This window comes from Myxocyprinus asiaticus, chromosome 1, assembly GCF_019703515.2.
Source record: "Myxocyprinus asiaticus isolate MX2 ecotype Aquarium Trade chromosome 1, UBuf_Myxa_2, whole genome shotgun sequence".
Classification (NCBI taxonomy): domain Eukaryota; kingdom Metazoa; phylum Chordata; class Actinopteri; order Cypriniformes; family Catostomidae; genus Myxocyprinus; species Myxocyprinus asiaticus.
Window position 1 is genome coordinate 49,833,518 of NC_059344.1, and position 20,617 is coordinate 49,854,134.

Genomic DNA, 20,617 nt, shown 5'->3' on the forward strand with positions numbered 1-20,617 from the left:
GGATTTTCTTAATGGTTTCGCATGGACCTTTCTTCCATGCTGCACTGGAGCACAGTTCAGATTTCCTAATGTGACACTTTATGTTCCAAACTATGAATCAAAGAATGAATGACTTGCTAAGTTTGACAGGCACAGCTAGTAGCGACACAGCAGATGTAATGTGCTGATCAATCAATATCAGTCATTACAAATCAAAACTTTCAGTTGAAATGCTGAATGTTATAAGGATGCAGACTTTCTGTTGTTACTGTAAAAATCTATTTCAGCAGAGGGAAAAGTATCCCCAGTATATTTTTATTTTTCTTCTGCATATTCTTTTGGGATAATTCTTTTTAAATAAAATATAAATATGATGTACCCTACCAAGGAAGGATTCTTCAGTTTTAATGAAATTCACACAAGTCAAATGTCTGGACACATCTACTCATTCTTTATTATATTTTCCACATTTTAAAATAATAGTAATCATTAATACGAAATAACACAAATGGAAGTAGAGGAATTATGTAGTTACCAAAACTACAATACAATACTAAAATACAAAAATATTAAATTAAGTTCAAACTAAGTTAAACTAATTAAAACTTTTATTTTTTAGTTTCAAAGTAGCCACCCTTTGCTGAAATGTACAGCTCTCCAGACACGTCATTCTCTCAACCAACTGAATGATTTTCCTTGTATATATATATATATATATGCCAAAATAAATAAATAAATTCAAGCATTTATGCATACACCTTTAGATCAAAATGTTTTTAAGATAATGAGAAATTTAATTTAGTCAAGTGTTTCCAAATTTGATTGGAGTAACTGAGGCAACTGTGTTGTTAATTAAATACTTCTACAAATGAACGTGTTGTTAATTAAATACATCTACAAATGAACTCCACTACCTCTTTTTTATTTATTTTTTTTAGCCATTTGCATAACATTGTGTCCTGTATTTTATTCTTTCAGGTCTTGCTAAAAGGTGCTCCCAAAACTGGTGTACGGAAGCCTATTTCCTATTCCATAACCATAGATATTTTTTAGTGATTGATTGCAATTTACTAAGACATCCTAATAGATATTCAATAGAGGTGATGTTGTTTTGACTCGAGAGTGTGATGTACACCAAGTTGTCATGTCTGTTCAAACGACTTGACACAACAGAGCTCAGTAATGTCTAAGCAATGCAGGTTACATATTTTCCAAATGTCTTGCTTTTTGATGAGTGGACTGTTAGTGTAGATAAAATATAATTAATTATTATGAATTAATATGAATGAGCAGTGTGTTCTGAAATCTAGCCTAATCTTTGCTTTAGGTTTTAATTGATCTTTCTTTAGTTCCATTTTTTTTTCTGTATGACAGACACAACTGTTGATGATGGTCATGATGAATCAGGCAGTACCACTTAAGGGTGTAAGATCAACCCATAATATTATTGATCTACATGAAACCTGAGAGTTACTCCAAACATTCACTGTCTTTACTGTTTTCTCTCTCTCCACCCAATGCCTGTTCAGCTACACACTGCAAGAGAAAACAAACACAGTACATTCAGTAATCAGCACTGTATAACCATGGATCATTTCCACTCTCTGTTTATAGTTATAGTTACCTTTTCCCCTTTAGCATGTCTAGACAGAGCTCCGTCTCATGATCCGTACTGAGAAAAAATGTGTGGGTGTAACAACAAGAAATGGTGAATTTCATGACAAATAATAAGTGTCAGGTCAATGTTTGTTGTTGTACTGAAGATACCTGATAATATAAATTTACTGTATATATACTTTAAAACAGACATGTTGAAAAGTTTGCTTTATCTTTAAGTCCATATTTCCTTTTCTTGTTTATATAATTTTAATGCTAGTGAAAATTAAGGTACTGCTGATGACATTTATTTTTCATGGTAAATGTGTTGTAGGACTTGCCAACTTTGACCTGTAGTGGGCAGTGCAGTCTATAGCTTAATGTCCATATATGCTTATACAATAACAGACATTACAACTAATAACCTTAATATCTGTTGACTCATATCTATTAACAATATCAACTGATAAGATTCAGTTTGTTCATTAATATCTGATCTCACAGATCAGAATCAGATTTTTCATAGTATTCTTGAGTGACAGTGTAGTATAGGTTTGCATCACTCTTCCTGAACTTTCAAGCCATCCGCACCAAACATGCACACACTGGATTTTACTCCTCTCCACTCTATTGGGACAAGTCTGTCCTAAGTTCCTATTCCTGTCCATCCTGCGTCAGGGACATATGATCCTGCATATTCACCAAACACTACCAAAACAGGAAGAGGGCAACCTTGATGTCAGGGTCAGAGATCAAACATTTGAAACTGATCAGCACTTCTCTCTTCAAATGAAAATGTATGGAAAACCGCTGGGATATTGGTCACTTTTTATTTTTCGGTGGATTATGAGATTCCAGAGTTTGCAAGAACCATCTGTTTTTCATGGAGTTCAACAAGTGCTTCTGCCAACGATTTATTCAATCTCATATATAAACACAAATCAAAATGAAATGTCAGTTTTTTTTTTTTTTTTTTACTAAAGCATGTCACTAAGGATGAATCTTTTATTAATCTTACACAGTCCTCTCTTAAATCAGCCAAAAAGGGTTTCTTAGCACCCTTCTAAGTGATGAAGGGTCTTTTGGCAGCCCTGATGTTGTGAAAACAGTATGAATGTTGATGGGTGGTATAGGTGATGAAGACATCTGGACTGTGTGTTCATCTCTGATGGAGATGGAAAAATCCCCAGAGAGCTCAAGCCCATCCAAAACTTGCAGATGGTAAATTAATAGCAAATCCATGACATACCTCACACAGCCTTACCACACATTCCAAACACATTCTGCTGCACTGCACATTTATCAGCCTGAAAAGCTATATCTCCTATAGGTGGCGCTGTAGTAATTATATTCTAAGATTTGCCAATTGCATTAATGCTTGTTTTCTTGAGCGATGGGTTGTGTGATAGTTTCAAACACCTAGTTCAATTAAATTAAAATAATTTTTGTCACACAGTGTCCTTCTTTGTCTCAAAAGGTCAACATCATTGCCCTTTTTCGCTGGGCAATAATGGTGGAAATATTCAATAGCTTTTTTTAAAGTCACAGCTCTAATGTATGTGCCCAGACAGAAATTAAGACTTAAAAATAAACCTAGCCCAGTTTTCCCCATTTACTTCTTGAAAGGTGTATGAGTATTATGTGTCCAGGCTTGAATGAAGACAATCTGGTTGCTACTGACAGTTAACCTATGGTGACCATACGTCCTCTTTTTCCCAGACATGTCCTCTTTTTCAGATCTTAAAAAAGCGTCCGGCCGGGATTTCTAAATTTGCGAAAATGTCCGGGATTCGGCTTTAGTTGCATTATGATGTGCATCTGGTCTAATACTTCATTGTGTGTGCACGCATATTTGCATTGCTTTAATCCCTCTTTGTAAGTCTCGCGTTCTCGCACACCAATTGGTCGATTATAAGAGGCTTGCAGCAACTATTGGCCAAATTCCTGCCTGTCAATCCGCGGAGGCGCCAAGCGCTGTTGTGTTCGGCATTGACAGTAGCAGCAAATGACAGCTGAGTGGAAACAATGCCCAAACGAAAGTGCAAATTTACAGAAGATTTGCACAAAAAATTCCCATGCTTTCGTCCAGGTCGAGATCCGTGGGAAACAGAATGTATGACATGTAAAGCTGGCACTTATGTGTCAGTTGCTAATAAAGGTGCAAGTGATTTAGAAGCACACATTAGCTCTGCCAAGCATAAAGTGTCAGCAAAAGGTGAAAGTTCATCAGGTAAATTAACGGACTACTTTTTGCGACCAGGTAAAATTATCACATTGCTTCATTTTCCCTGGCCATTCAAAATAATAGTAATAGTAAATGAAGGTACACTCATGGCATCAAATATTTTATTTTAGTACATGGACATTCAAAAGAATGTTGGACATTTGTATTTATTTATATATATTTATGTTATGCTAATAGAGTGTCTTTTTCACTGTATTAAAATTTGCATTCATAGTAACACTGTTTTGAACCCTATTATTCAACCCCCCCCCCCTGTCCTCATTTTGGAAAACCAGAATATGGTCACCCTAGTTAACCTTACCAGGAGATCCTCACAATTGTGCTTAATCTATCAGTCTGTTAGCAATCCGCACAGAGGTACTCTAATGGGATCATTTGCTGAGCCCAAACAAAGATCTCTCCAAATACACACATGCACTCACTTGCACACACATAAACAATCACAGAAACTGTGGGTTCCAAAAGTTTTAGACTTTATAGACTATGAGAGAAAATGCATCATGCTTCTATTCTGCGTTCTAATTTATTTTTCCAGTTCAAGTATATTATCAGTATAACTCTTTAAGTTATTCTGATAAAGCTAATTTCTTAGTATTTCGTATTTCCCCCTTTGCTTTAATAACAGCATGCACTCGATTTGGCATACTTGACTCCACATGTTTGCTCAAAACCTGATAATTCATATTATGCCAGCATGATTTGACAATGTTCTAAACAGCACCTCATGTGGTGGTTCACCGATATCGCTTTGGCCGATAAATTGGCCGATATTTAAAGTAGCCTTTTCTTAAATGGCTGTATCTGCATCGACTACATTTTCCAGTTTGGGCGATTAGTTTCGTAAGCCGTGAACCAATCACATTTCGTTTTGTTTTTGCATGCCATCGTGTTACCACAGTAATAGACTGTGACTCATTTAAACAGTCCCGCATATCAGAGCCGTGACAGACGCGAATGAGCTCATGATGATGTTTAAAGTTGTAGCCCGTTTCATTCTCCCTCCCTCTCTTTTTTCAGTTCCCTGCGACTGTTAACTGTTTTGTCTAATAAAAAGGCCAATATCAATAAAACTTCTATCATATACAATCTGCAAATATGCTGATATCGCATTTAAAAAGATATCATTTACAAACCTCACAAAACACGTGCAAACCCAAAGTGAGAAGGAGGAACGATGTACTGTAGCTTAGTTGGTTTTAGTTTAGATATTTATTTATCTGTTTCTTTATTCACAATGGTGTGTTTGTGTGCTCATCCTGGATGTCTCAACCGAGTGGAGAACGTGAGATTATGTCTGTATCCATGGAAACTTGAATACGTCACACAAGAGACCGCTTGAACTCCACCCTCTCCTGGAGCATTGGATTATATTTGTATATGAAAAGTATATAAATATTGATAGTTTTTGCACCAGAAGTGATCATAGATATTAATTTAACTGCTGGAGTTGTATCGATGATGTTTATGCTGACTGTCTGCGATTTTTGGAGCTTCAAAAGAGAAATCTCCATTCACTTGCAGTTTAAGATATTTTTCTTCAAATGTGTTCTGGTGAAGAAAGAAAGTCATACACACCTGGGATATCATGAGGGTGAGTAAATAATGAGAGAATTTTCATTTTTGGGTGAACTATCCCTTTAAACTATTTCATCGAATAAATGTACAATGGTGTAATAATGATACAGCGCAAAATTATTATTTTTTTTTATTCCAACTTTGCTGTAATGTTAACTACAAAAAAATTTGAGTACATTTTAAACAATGACGATGGTCGGACTGCTGATTTTTTTTTTTTTTTTTTAAAGAAGAAGAAAAAAAAGGATTTCACACCCCGAGTTCGTAGGCTGGTGATGCTTTTCACCATGTGAATTCATTTTTAATAATTCAGTTATTGAAGTCTGCTTGCCGTGACCACCTGAAGGGCCCTATGATTTCTGCGATGCAGAAAATATGGGCAGAATCACTGATTCTGATCATAATAATGTCATTAGGTATAAAGCGCAAAATATAACATATTTGTTATGTTTTGGATGAGCCCATTGTTTCTAAATGTGATAATGCACAGTGAATATAGGATTTATATGGAAAGAAAAGACCTGACTATAGTCCATGTAAGTAGTCATTGTGTTTAACAGCTTGCCGTTTCGTGATAAATCGATGAAATATTTTTAATGGCATATCGGATGAAACTAGAGACTAGTCTTTTGACTCAAATGTAATGTAAAAACAAAAGACTTCTTACCAGATGTAGTTTTGTTGCCGTTTTTCTCAAAGACAAACACCACTGAGATCAGTGTCAAGTGGTTTTGTCACATGACTCTATGTGTCAAAATTTTAACCCTTTACTGACAGACCAGAGTGTCCTGAAATGAGATCAGTCAGTTTAAATTAAATTAAATTATGCATAGCATATAGTGAAGACAAGGGCGTAGATTTGGTTTGAACATTGGGGAGGTCACAGTGTGAAGAATTTACATTTCCATTGATCATGGTATAAATACTGGGGGAGGTTGTACTTGCAGAGGTTGTACTTGCTTGTTTTTAACAAGACCCCCCTGGAGTTTACACCCCTGAGTGAAGATTAAACACAATTTCCACGGAAGCGGGGGTTTTTTTTGTTGTTGTAAATATTACACCCATTGGGCACATAGAATGTCCTGGAAATGTCATGGAAAATTGTGCCTTGAAAAGAGTGGGAACACTGATGAATGTTGCACAATAATCAGTCCGTGACACTCCAAGCAGGCCAGGGTAAACTGGAAGCGGTCAGTAGATTGCTGCACTTACTGGATCAGCTATAGAGCTATACAGCAATTTCAAAGTAAATATGCTTCACTGGTGCTATAAGTAAATGTCATATTCACTGTGTACTGTATGAACAATTAGTTGATTTTTTTTGTGAGAAAATGTGATTGCTTATGAGCACACACTGCCTGTGGTTGCTGGACTACTGTGTGCATTGTTTTCATTTCCTTCTTTCTTATTTATTAAAATTTCATTATTTGCAACCAGTTACTAAAATGGAAAGAATAAACAGAAACCAGAAGCTGCTATCTACCATAAAAAAAATGCACAAATATTATTTTTAAAATTTTCATTTTTGCAAAGTGGAAGTTTTGTGTGAAAGCATGAGTAAATATAATGCTAAATAAAAAAAAAGTTCATTTGTGTTTTGCCAATTTATGTACTGTATATGTCATTAACTTTTATGTTAAATTGTGTGATATACTCTATCAGCATTATATCTGCTGCTCTATGGATTTTGGCATGAACAAAAAAAAAAAACATGAATCTATCTCTATTTTGTGCTTAAATGGATGACAGGAAATCTGAAGGAGTGAACATTGTCATTGTTGCAAATTTGCTTACATTTGATTTGTGATCTATAAAAAGTGCAGTATCTTAAATGTTTCTTTTTTATTTTACGTCGTAACATTTGTTACATTTTTTTTTTTTTTTTTTTAAAGTAAACTTTAGATAAAAATTATTAAATGATTAGTAATTAATTAATTGTACAGTTGAAAACATGTCACTTTTCATTTGGGATTTTCAAAGTGGTCTCTATCATTTGGATACCACTGTAAAATTTTTCCCATTTTAGAACACTCAGAACAAAAGGAGACACACTCACACACAAAATATGCCTTTGGTATCCTGCCTTGTGGCTAAAAGGTCATTGTGAAAAAGTGAAATCTGTGCAACAGATAAAACAGATCTGTGAGATCAGCACGAAGTTGAAAGGTCAAGCTTTTTTTCATGTGCTCATCACGAGGTAGCAGCTACAGTAGTTTGTGAAAGAATAGTGTGTGTTTGTGAGACAGAGTTTCTAACCATATCACTCCATCACCTCTCTCTTTTTTCATTTTTTTACCATCTGTTTCCCATCACTACCTCTCATTCTCTTCTTCATTCTCATGCTTCACTCTTTGACCTTCTTTCGTATCAACTATTCGTTTTAATATTAGCATTTCAGTATGAGTTTGGTTCCTTCAAGACACTTGCATATTGTGCAACTACATCTGAAGACTCTCACTGGTAGCGTCTCAACAGTGTGTGCTGTGCATATGCAGTGGCACCAAAAAGTATTTGAACATGTAAATTACACACACACAAAAAATAAATAACAAAATGGTATTTTGGCATTTCAAAGAAAGATCATACAAGCACATTTTTCAAGTAAGGCATTTCACAAAGAACAGATGTACTGTTTAAAATTACAACAAGACAAAAAGTATTTAGACCTTTTCTGGTTGTCAAACATAGTGGAAGAAGTGCATATTCAATGTGATGAACTACACTTGTGGTAACTGCTAGGACACTAGTGTTAAAAAAACAAAAAATTACTTTGAGACATGTTTGTTAAAAATAAGAAGAAAAGTCAAGTTTGTTCTGAGAAAAGCCAAGCAATATTTATTTGTGAATGTCACTTGATATTTTGTAATCTAAGTTTGACTTAGGTGTCCATAATCATCTGGGGCCACTGTGTATGTGCTCGACACGTCCTGGTTATAAACTTTGTAAAAAGGCAGGAGAATGAAGGACAGTGGGTGTCCTATCATTTGTCCTCAGTGTGAGTTTAATTTATTATGCTGTTAATGAGTGACACTCTGGCAGAAGAACTTGAATATAGCTCAGCTACTTCAGTGTCAGGCTCCTCCCTCTCTGCTCAACATCACTCTGTGAGTGTTTGCTCTTGGCAACCTTGTCTCTGCACTCTGATTTACATGAGTACATAGCAGATGGAGAGAACAGATCTCCCTCTCTCTTTATCCTCTGCTTTTGTGTGTCTGTCTCATGCACGGTTCGGATTGGCTGTACCCGGCTGTGCTCTGAGAAGTGTCTAAGGAGATTTACATAGTGTGTGTCTCTGTCTGACACACTGCCTGTCTCCCAGTCTGCAGGTAGAGTGAAGGGTGTGAGTGTGGCTGTATGCGAGTGTATTTATTTCACTGGCTTAAATATCATGTGAATATTTCATAATGACAAAATGTATGTCTGATTGTGGCTGCAATAATTTACTTTACTGAATATGTGTATAATATATTAAATGAATATGTAAACTTAATGATGAAGTATTTGCTTGGGGATTTTCATTACTCATACTGTTTATATATATGTGTATGTCTGTGGTGCCACTATTTACCACATGTGTGTGTTTGAGGTGGTACACAGTGTTTTGTGTTTTATGTTTTATTATGTGAGGGAGGGAGTTATTTCTTTCACATGTGTGACTTATGGCTATTGCTTACTATTTTCGAAAGATATACGATCCTGCTTCTGTGTATGCAGACTTGAGTGTGCAAAAGCCAGGACAGCAGAAACATATTGATTTATAATGTGCATCTATTCAAGCTACATTTAAACATATTGCATCAATTTAATGGTTACTTAAAGGGATTTTGTTTTCACCCAAAATTGACAAATCTGCCATTATTTACTCATTCCAAGCCAAGATGACTTCATTTTTGGATGAACCATCTCTATAAAGAGGGACTTTTTGGGACTTTTTGACTTTACCTTATATTTTGTGTGATATCTTTTTGTGGACACAAACTTTATCAAAGATAAAGCGACTCATACTGTTTATGTCTGTTTATGTTACTTTATGTAGTATGACTGGAGTAACTTGAGTTTTATCATCATATCTATTGAAGATATTGTTTTCCTTGGGATTACATTTTTCATCAAAAGTTGACTATCCCGTCAGGTATCTGAATGCAACTGCTGATTAAGCCACCAAACCACAATACACACAAAATTATTTTAGTTTCTTCTTTTCTCAAGAGTATCACTGACTTCTTGTAGAGAACAATATGAATAATGAATACCAAATTGGTGCTATGGCGAGATGCTCTCAGTCTAAAGAGCCATTGTTTCAACCCTGTTACCTTCTTTTAATGCTGAGACTGTCTGAGGTTGTCCTGTTTTTTTTTCACGTTGTAGCAGAGAGACCTCCCAAATGGGATGCTTTGTGTTATGGCAGATATTGTGGTTGCATATTTGTTTTTTTGTAGTTGTTTGATATGGTATAACTTAAATTGATAATTCAGAGGGATTAATCGTGCAATGATTGCATACGTTATTATTCTGTTGCTTTCCCCCCACTTTGCTTACATTTCTCTAAATTTGCAAATGCATAAACCCTTATAGATTAGTCTCAAGAGCAGAGTGGTGCTCCGTAGCTTTCCATTTTATAGTTGCTTAGCCACTCAAATTGGAGAGCTGTTTATGTTCACACACACATATATATGCATTCATATTTATGCCGGTTCACATGCAAGCAGGAATACCCAAACAAGTCATTCATGTAAATGCACACCAGCTGTAGTTGGAACTGCATAAACAATAGAGGTTTAGCACATCAGCTTCAACAGAGGTGCACATAATACTCATCGTGCTTGAAATCCAAAAGAATGATCTGATGGTGTTCCTTTGCTTGCAACACCAGGAATGTTACTGGCTGAATTGTTATACAAACATTGTGGAATTATTTAAAGGGGGCATCTGGGAACTATCAAAATGTTACTAAATAGAAGTATTTATAACACAGTTCTCATGAAGGACCATGAGCTTGGTTTTAAGGATCATAGGAGTGAGAAAGGACAAATATGGTCAAGGCTCAAGAAGAATATGAATTGGAAATCGGACAAGAATTCTGAAAAGAAATAAGAACACTGACTGAAGAAGTCTTTTTAAGGAATAAGCTCTTATTTGCTCTGGAGAAAAGCTTAAACAAATCGCTTCAAAGAGAAGTGAAACAAGTTACCTTATTGTTCTAGTATTCAAAAGTGGTCTTGCAACCAAATTGATGGCCCCCTGATATTTTTGGTCTGGGTCTTGTCATGCACTCAGGTATGTTGTCGTCTTAGACATTATTGGAATCATATTGTAGCAGCCTGTTATTTTGCAGCGCTCTGTCAAACAAATGCCATTTCAGGAACATTGCTATTCTGCCATATACTATATATATCCAATAATAACCAGTGGTTGGGCATGATCGAAAAACACCAAGACTTTTTTTCAGAGTGTTAAACTTTTATTTAGATTATATATCTTCACAATGTTCCATTTATTTCAGTTAATACACACGCTTGTCATGTTGTTTGAACAAAGAGGAGCCAAGGCTGGTAATTTAACAGGTTATTTGATATATGAGCCAACTGTCTAAATATGCTTTCACCATTATGCTTGTGCTAACACCCTCCATTTGGCCTTATTATGAGAATTTACCTTTTCTAGACTCAACTTTCTTGTCTCCTCCACCTTTGGTCTCAGGATGTTCCTGAACTTGGGTGATCTTCAATTACCACTTTATACCCCCAGGGCCTAATAGCCATATAGCATTTTTTATGCAATATACTAACATCCTCCTTTGAGCTTGTTTGTAACATTATGCAACAAATGCTGTTGATTGAGTATTCCTTTAAGTGGTGTGGAATGCATCATATAGGATGTGTGCTCCATTTGTTGTGGTTGTCTGGTTTCTTGAATGCCAGTGTTTCTCACATGAAATGTGGCACTGTGATACATGTGTTTGTGTTTTGCTCTTCCCTTATTTCCTTGCCTTCATATTGGTTTGTTCAAAGTGTATGTGTAAGTGTGAGTGTATGTTAGGAAGAGAAAGGGATATGAAAGAGGAGGGAAGAGAAGTGAAAGAAGAAAAGACTTTGTGACTTGCCTCTCTCATGGAGACCCTTATCTTTCAACCCTGACATGGTGTGACATACAGTATATTGTAATCTCGGTTACTCAGCCAATCAGCACAACAGTAGTTTTTATGTTGTTTTACATGTACAGCACTTTAGTTCACATCTTATATCTCTATGATCCTATAAGATATTGTTTACGTACAAGGGATGTTTTCAGTTCCATAATAAATGGAACCCTATAAAATGTATGCAGTGCTGGGTTGTAACAAATGACATGTAATCTGGATTACGTAATCAGATTACTAAAATAAAGTACTTGTAATTGGATTAAATTAATTTTTAAGGGGGGACTGGGTAGCTCAGCGAGTAAAGACGCTGACTACCACCCCTAGAGTCGTAAATTCGAACCCAGGGCCTCCAGCCAGGTCTCCTAAGCAACCAAATTGGCCCGGTTGCTAGGGAGGGTAGAGTCACGTGGGGTAACCTCCTCGTGGTCGCTATAATGTGGTTCTCGCTCTCAGTGGGGCGCGTGGTGAGTTGTGTGTGGATGCCACGGAGAATAGCGTGAAGCCTCCACGTGCGCTACGTCTCCATGGTAATGCGCTCAACAAGCCACGTGATAAGATGCGTGGGTTGACAGTCTCAGATGCGGAGGTAACTGAGATTTGTCCTCCGCAACCCGGATTGAGGCAAGTCACTATGCCACTACGAGGACTTAGAGTGCATTGGGAAGTGGGCATTCCAAATTGGGAAGAAAAAGGGGAGAGAAAAAAAAGAGCTTATCCTGGACAGTTCAATAATATTTATGTATTTAATCCAAAATGTATCCAAATCCATGTATTTTTAGGCTACCATATATTTTTTTCATATATTTGTAACAATATTTTGTTTGTATCTTTAATCTATTCACTGAAAATATAAATACATTTGCAGTGTTTATTGAAACAGGTGTACACTGGCTTGGAAGGACATTAATATGGATAGTGAATATTGACTGACTTGCCGGTGGTCTGACTCTACCGACAGAGGTCCGACTGCGGCAAGCCGATGGCTGCGTGTACCACCCCAAAAATGCTGGAGGACCAACAGGTCATTGTTAGATGGGATTATGAACTGAATGTGGATGTAAGCCCTTTACAAAAACGTCGTAGCCACGAAATATAATGAAGAGGGAACGAGATCATTCGTTACCTCGTTATTAAAAGTCGTGGCCATGAGAAAAGGATGTCGTTCCCTCAACATATTATCTAGTGGCCACAACATAATATCACATTCCCACAATGAGTTAATATGGCATGGCCACGACAAATCTAAGTGAACCGAACCCATCCCGTCCCAGGCACCGTATCTTAGTCAGCAATTTACAGTATTTAACAATACTGTGACCTCTAAGCTTTGTCTTTTTCTCAACACCATGTGGTGTGATCATAGTTTCAGCCTAAAGTGACCCCGAGCTTCTCTCATAGTGGTTATGAATGCACAATGGACATCAGACTTGGAATATGAAGCACAAGCCAAGCCGCATGGACTAATTTTATGATTCGTTTGAGTCCTTTTTATGTATGAAAGTGAGGCACTATCAACTGCAATTAAATCATTTGAATTTTTGGGTAAACTATCCCTTTACACATATTACATCACTTAAAAATAGAATAAATGTTCAGGCCCGATGTTCCCCTATTAATGTTGACAAGATTTCACATTTTGATCTAGTTATTCTTGTTGCGACAGCAAGTTTTTGTTCAGCAGTTGTTTCCAGTTTCAGTGCTGTTGTCATCACATCAGATGAACTGCACCAACACACATGACTACACACAGGATGTATGCAGAGGAATTGCATTGGGTTATAAAATGTCCACAAGCTATTGTATGTTTACCCAATACACTGCCACTGCCAAATCTAAAATTAGCTGCCTTTGAAACAGAGAGGAGTCAATCAAATATTATGTGTTTTTCTATTATAGGATGTTTTTAGATATTTAGACCCTTCAGACTTTATGTGTTTTTGGCTGATTCAGATAGGGCCCTTTTTGGACATATTTATCTAGATGTGTTTCGATTAAGGAGAAAATTTAGCAACAGTCTGTTAAAAGACTGCTGAGAGATCTTTTACACTGCCTAACCTCAGCTCTCTCTGTGCAACATTTGATGATTGGTTTGTAAGAGGTCAAAGCAATCTATGTAGCTACATCTTTCACAAGGGTCAATCCTGCTCCTATAGATCTACCTTGCTGCAGAATTCCAACTTTGATAAAACACACATGAATCAGCTTCACTTTAAAATTACAAACAGGTGTGTTAGAGCAGGGTTGCAACCAAACTTTCAGACTGAACATAATGATTTCCTGTGCTCTTTTCCTGTACACTGTTTCAGTTCTGCTTTCTTTCACTGCCTGTCTGTTGATCAGGGTGACCATACGTGGGCTACCATGCTGGGGCAGAGCTTGAGGCTGCAGCCAGTTCCAATCCAAAGTCTCTCTGAGCTGGAAAGAGCACGTCTGCAGGAGGTGGCCCTTTACCACTTGGAAAAAAGAGACCTGGATTTTAAGATCGGCATCCCTAGAGGTATATTTAAGACCATTTTACAAGAATGCGTGTAATCGACTTGCTGTGTTGAAATGCTGTGTTGTGATGCTACTAAATCATGCATAACAGATGTAGTGCATAGATTTAAATACTGTGATATATTGCTTGAGTGCCAGTCCAGATATGATCATTTCAGACAGATGCTTATCGAATTCCCAAGAAATCTATGCAAATTCCACATCACAGTGATGCATTTGCGATCAAAATGAAATAAAATAAAACATATTTGATTTGGTTTTAAATGTACCAAATAAAAAATGTATTTATAGAAAGAGAGCTACAAAGAAAGAGAAAAATAGGCAGAGAAAGAAAGATGATGATGGAAAGTCAAAAAGCATTGCTGTACTGGTAGCTTGCAACCCAAAAATGGATCGCAGGTCTTTTAAAAATAAACTGTATAGGGTTGTGAAAAGCAGGGAAAACAATGCTAAATGCAAATAATAAAATGCAACTAATCATATAATTGTTTGTAGTTAGGATCTCATAATAAATAAGTTCATCAACTTTTCACAGGGAGGAGAAGACACTTCCCATATCTTATGTTGTTGATGTCAAAGGCTGTGTTGACATCAGCTTTATTTTTGATTCATCTGCCACTTCATATAAAAGTGAAATTAGAAAGTTACCAAGATGGACAGGTTGTTCAACATCTCCTCAACCTTAAAAACTATGCAAGGTTAAAAAATGCAACCAGAAGACTTTAAATACGGGTTGACTTGCAGTAAGGATAAAAATGGCTTGTGCAATCACAAAATCTTTTATGCTGTGAATTATTGACTGCTGAGAGCACTAAAACAATGAAAATTTAAGAGCCATTTAGAATTTGAAAATATTTTCAATGTCTCTTTTCAGACATGCCATGTTAATACTTTTGCATATGGCTTGGCCTATACAGTTCATGTTAACATTAATAGATTTAAATGCTTGATTTTTGGTTAGTTGACCCAAAAATATAAATTCTGTCAACATTTACTCAGCTTCATGTTGTTTCAGACCTGTATGACTTTGTTCATTCCGTTGCACACTAGGGTTGTCACAATACCATAATCATATCTTACGATATACCAGCTAAAATATCACGATACCAAGAAGTATCACGATAACACACTATCGTTGCTCCGGAAGTGGTGAAAATAACTGGATGAACTGGGAGAAGGCTCAAATGGACTAATTTATCTAATACATTCTTAGTTTTACGTTAAATAATATCAGAATAAAATCTTCGCCGCATCAAAACTGCCAGTTCAAACGGCAACGGCTTTAAACTTCAATTCCATTATTTCTGTGATTATTTGATTGTTGGTAACAAAAAAATAAAGATATTGTAACACTGAAAAGACTGATTTGAGCAGCTGTTTCATTATTACAACCGCTTCAGCCCCTCTCTCCTGGTAAACAGCAGTGCGAGTGCTGATTACACACACACACGCACACACACACCGGTTTGATAGCATGGCTCAGGGACATGATTAATCATAAATGCGAACTTTGCGAAGTTACCGCCACCATGCATTTTTGATTGGACAAACAATTAAATGTGTGCAACGGACGATATTTATTTATTTTTTTATAGAGAAACAGTAAATCTGTAAATGTTAAGATAAAGCATTTACGTTAAATTAAGTGGCACTAACCAATTTGCATTCTGCAGAGGCAGTGGGATGTGTCCGAAGGTGTTTAATAAGGTTGCTGGTGTTTCCCCCTTTGGCTTGAAATCTTTGTAAGCATTCACGGCAGATGATTTTTCCTGGTCTCATCAGGCAAAACGTCTCGGTTACATATGTAACCTCGGTTCCCTGAGACGAGGGGAACGAGACATTCCGTCACTAAGCTGACACATATGGGCGCGTCCTTCTACATGACCTAGTTGAAACCTCTCTACAATAATGCCAATTCTAATATTGGCTATGGTGTTTGAGCCCCGCCCTTTTAGGCACGTAGCTGTCTGCTATAAAAGTGGGCACGCAAACACCATTCCTCAGAATTGTCTGACTGAGGGACAAAGAGCGCATCACTCGCACCACAAAGAGCTCTGAGTCTTGTAGTGTAGCTAGTTTACACAAAGTCTCGTTCTGCTCGTCTCAGGGAACCGAGGTTACATACATAACCGAGACGTTCCATTACAATTCAGTACACTTGACAATGTGTCACAAACTGATGCATATGGGGAACAGAATCCCATCATGCAGCACTATACGACATAACCTTCCAGAGAGGAAACATGATGCCGCAGTCCCGCAGGATGGTGACCGACATGAGTATGCCGCAAGTGAATGACCCTCATGATCAGCCAGGAGGGGAACACTCAGAATATATATATATGAACTATGGTCATAGTATGGATTAACCCCTTCACGAACCCAGTTTGAAAGGACGTTTATTTATAAAGAAGTGCTTGTACACAACGGTCCGAATGCAAGCGGTTGTGTAAAGAGACAGGGAGTCCGTACTTAAAAAGAGGGGCATAAGTATAATATTTGGCCAATAAAATAGCAAGCGCTCTAGAAAGAGAGGACTTGTTTTAGGAGAGATGTTATGTCTAGGTTGTAAAACCTTGCGAATGTGTTTTGAGAAGACCATCCTGCTGCAAAACATACAGGTGCATCTCAATAAATTAGAATGTCGTGGAAAAGTTCATTTATTTCAGTAATTCAACTCAAATTGTGAAACTCGTGTATTAAATAAATTCAGTGCACACAGGCTGAAGTAGTTTAAGTCTTTGGTTCTTTTAATTGTGATGATTTTGGCTCACATTTAACAAAAACCCACCAATTCACTATCTCAAAAACTTAGAATATGGTGACATGCCAATCAGCTAATCAACTCAAAACACCTGCAAAGGTTTCCTGAGCCTTCAAAATGGTCTCTCAGTTTGGTTCACTAGGCTACACAATCATGGGGAAGACTGCTGATCTGACAGTTGTCCAGAAGACAATCATTGACACCCTTCACAAGGAGGGTAAGCCACAAACATTCATTGCCAAAGAAGCTGGCTGTTCACAGAGTGCTGTATCCAAGCATGTTAATAGAAAGTTGAGTGGAAGGAAAAAGTGTGGAAGAAAAAGATGCACAACCAACCGAGAGAACCGCAGCCTTATGAGGATTGTCAAGCAAAATCGATTCAAGAATTTGGGTGAACTTCACAAGGAATGGACTGAGGCTGGGGTCAAGGCATCAAGAGCCACCACACACAGACGTGTCAAGGAATTTGGCTACAGTTGTTGTATTCCTCTTGTTAAGCCACTCCTGAACCACAGACAACGTCAGAGGCGTCTTACCTGGGCTAAGGAGAAGAAGAACTGGACTGTTGCCCAGTGGTCCAAAGTCCTCTTTTCAGATGAGAGCAAGTTTTGTATTTCATTTGGAAACCAGTGTCCTAGAGTCTGGAGGAAGGGTGGAGAAGCTCATAGCCCAAGTTGCTTGATGTCAATGTTAGGTTTCCACAGTCTGTGATGATTTGGGGGGCAATGTCATCTGCTGGTGTTGGTCCATTGTGTTTTTTGAAAACCAAAGTCACTGCACCTGTTTACCAAGAAATTTTGGAGCACTTCATGCTTCCTTTTGCTGAAAGATGCTGATTTCATTTTCCAGCAGGATTTGGCACCTGCCCACACTGCCAAAAGCACCAAAAGTTGTTTAAATGACCATGGTGTTGGTGTGCTTGACTGGCCAGCAAACTCACCAGACCTGAACCCCATAGAGAATCTATGGGGTATTGTCAAGAGGAAAATGAGAAACAAGAGACCAAAAAATGCAGATGAGCTGAAGGCCACTGTCAAAGAAACCTGGGCTTCCATACCACCTCAGCAGTGCCACAAACTGATCACCTCCATGCCACGCCAAATTAAGGCAGTAATTAAAGCAAAAGGAGCCCCTACCAAGTATTGAGTACATATACAGTAAATGAACATACTTTCCAGAAGGCCAATTCACTAAAAATGTTTTTTTATTGGTCTTTTTTGAGATAGTGAATCGGTGGGTTTTTGTTAAATGTGAGCCAAAATCATCACAATTAAAAGAACCAAAGACTTAAACTACTTCAGTCTGTGTGCATTGAATTTATTTAATACACGAGTTTCACAATTTGAGTTGAATTACTGAAATAAATGAACTTTTCCACGACATTCTAATTTATTGAGATGCACCTGTATATACACACATACATACACACAATAACACAATAGCTTTTAAGGATTCAAAACTCCTGCCGATGACTGTCATGAATGTCCTGACTAGTAAATGTCGACGGCGAAGTAGTAGAGGGCTTCTAGACGAGAGATGAATCGCTGTCGTGAAAGAAGAAAATTCTGTGGAATGGTGTTTGTGCACCCGCTTATATAGAAGGACACTCCCATATGTGTCAGCTTTCTGACACCATATCAAGTTTTATGAGTCATAAGAGAACTCAAAATAATTCCAGATCTCGGTACATGAATTGTGTTGTGTAAAAAGCATCTCATTCTCCAAAGTTTTACTTAAATTTACTTAAATCCATATCATCCATTAGGAGAAATGACCGGCAAATTAACACGCTAGGTTTCAGACGTGTGTGTGTTTGAAGCATGGGAAAACCACACATTGATAAATAAACAATACCATGTAAGGGGCAAATTGTAAACAACATTTTGCGCTCTTCAGGGGCACTGCGTGAAGGGGATGCCACTCGAAAAGACTAAATTTTTAATGTTATTGCAGACATAGGCCTGATTCAATGAAAATAATATTTACACCGCACATACAACATAACTTACGGTATTACCATATGGTACTACCGTTTAAAAAATACTGTGGCACTGCCCGTATCTTGAAGCTTTAGTATCGCGATACTACCGTAGCACCGGTCTACCGTGCAACCCTACGAGGAGCTCTTTCGCACATTAAGAGCCTCAGTCAACCTTCACTTCCAGTGAATTGATAAAAAAGTGATGCAATTAAAGTGAATGGGGACTGAAACTAACATTCTGCTTAACACCTCCTCTTCTGTTCCACAGAAGAAAGAAAGTTGTATGGATTTGGAACAACAAAAAGGTGAACTATCCACAAGGGCATTTTAATTCACCTTTGTATGCTAAACAATTTTGTATCACCACTTAATGTCCAATGAATAACATCGGTCCTGATGCAAAACCAGAGAACCACTATTTTAGAAGTCTTCAACAACCCAATCCATTAGTCACACTTAGCAAAAATCACATCTGCTCATCATTTTAGTATATGCATACGAGATCCCTTTTGAATTACATTATAATCTGTCTATTTTTCTTTCATTTGCAAATATTCTGTTTCTTTACTTTTCTATGTAACCTTATGTGTTTGTGCAGTGTCTGAGTTATCATGTGAATGTCCCTTTATGTCCTACCACTTTGTTATGTGGAAAGTGGTTTTCCCAGCATGTACAAGCAACTCCACATGTTCAGATCAAGGAAGGTCATCCGCTGTCCTTTCAAGTGGAGTTTTCAACTGGTCATCTGTGAGAAGACCTCAACCAGCAGTCTAGCTTACTCATGGGGAAGCAGCCGCCATAATTTATGTGAATATTTATGGAACAATTTCCTCCCAAAGGAGAAATCTGTCAGTTTATGCATGGTGGTTGACTTGGCTGCTCCTTTTGGAATTGTCATCAACATGTTTGGCAGCTATGTTTTTGGAAAGATGATTTTTTTTTTTTTTTTGGAGAGTTTAATTTAAGCTCTGTTAAATACACATAAGAGAATTCTGAAAGCATGTCATTAGTGATGGATCTCTGTTTTTGGACTATTATCTTTCATTTTTTTTGGCAGTTAATCCAGGGATATTTTGAAGTTACATTCTTTAAACTTGCTTTTAATTCTTTATTAATACTTTTAATACTTTTATTAGTTTTAAGCTCTTGCTGTACACAGTTTGAAGCCTTTGTTTTGATCTCTCTCTCCTTTTTTTTTTTTTTTTTTTTTGTCTCTTGCCTTATAAAAGTGGCTCCTTAATTTTGTTTTCTGTCTCTGCGTGGACTTGAAGAGATTATTTGTCCTAAATCATGCAAATATTTCAACATGCTCATCATCTCTCTCTCTCTCTGATGGTAACTGATGGAGGCTTAGCCCTGATTTCTTGGTGTGTGGGGAGAGAAAGGGGGCAGTTGCCATAGAAATAAACTCATTTCCTGCAGTCATGGGAATATGACCCCACCTAAATCCCCTCTGCATGTGTTACAATCCCTTTTCTCTCTCTCTCTCGCTCTCTCTCTCTCACTCTCTCTATGGACATCTCAACAGTGTCCTTTACATCTGCTTGCACCATGGCTAAGATCTCTTAAAATGGTTTTGTCAAATAACTTAAAAAAATGTGCTTCAAGTGGTTTTATTAAAGTTGCATATCATTAATATTTTTGAAACTTCATTAAGTTATACCAACATATTAAGTTCCAAATGTAAGTTCAGGAGGAGCTTGTTCATCTAGGCCCGCCAATCATATCCCAAGGATATATAAGCTGCTGCTTCTCTTGCACCAGTGACGATTCTTCCGGAATCTCTCCACCTCAACCTTTATATTTCAAAATGCCTGAGATGCTTGAGAGTTGGCAGCC

At 37.3% G+C, this 20,617-nt stretch overlaps 1 protein-coding gene across 6 annotated transcripts in view; it reads left to right on the plus strand.

Annotated features, from left to right (window-relative positions):
- LOC127430823 (rho GTPase-activating protein 6-like) overlaps positions 1 to 20,617 on the plus strand; it is a 50,425-nt gene that overhangs the window by 9,219 nt on the left and 20,589 nt on the right. For 5 of the 6 annotated variants that reach the window (XM_051680965.1, XM_051681094.1, XM_051681040.1 and 2 more), the window contains one exon: positions 13,878 to 14,034. In XM_051680965.1, the coding sequence (XP_051536925.1) occupies positions 13,878 to 14,034 (157 nt within the window). Of the gene's footprint in view, positions 1 to 8,557; positions 8,722 to 13,877; positions 14,035 to 20,617 lie in introns of those variants that run through there. The other variant, XM_051681256.1, reaches the window with a different exon arrangement.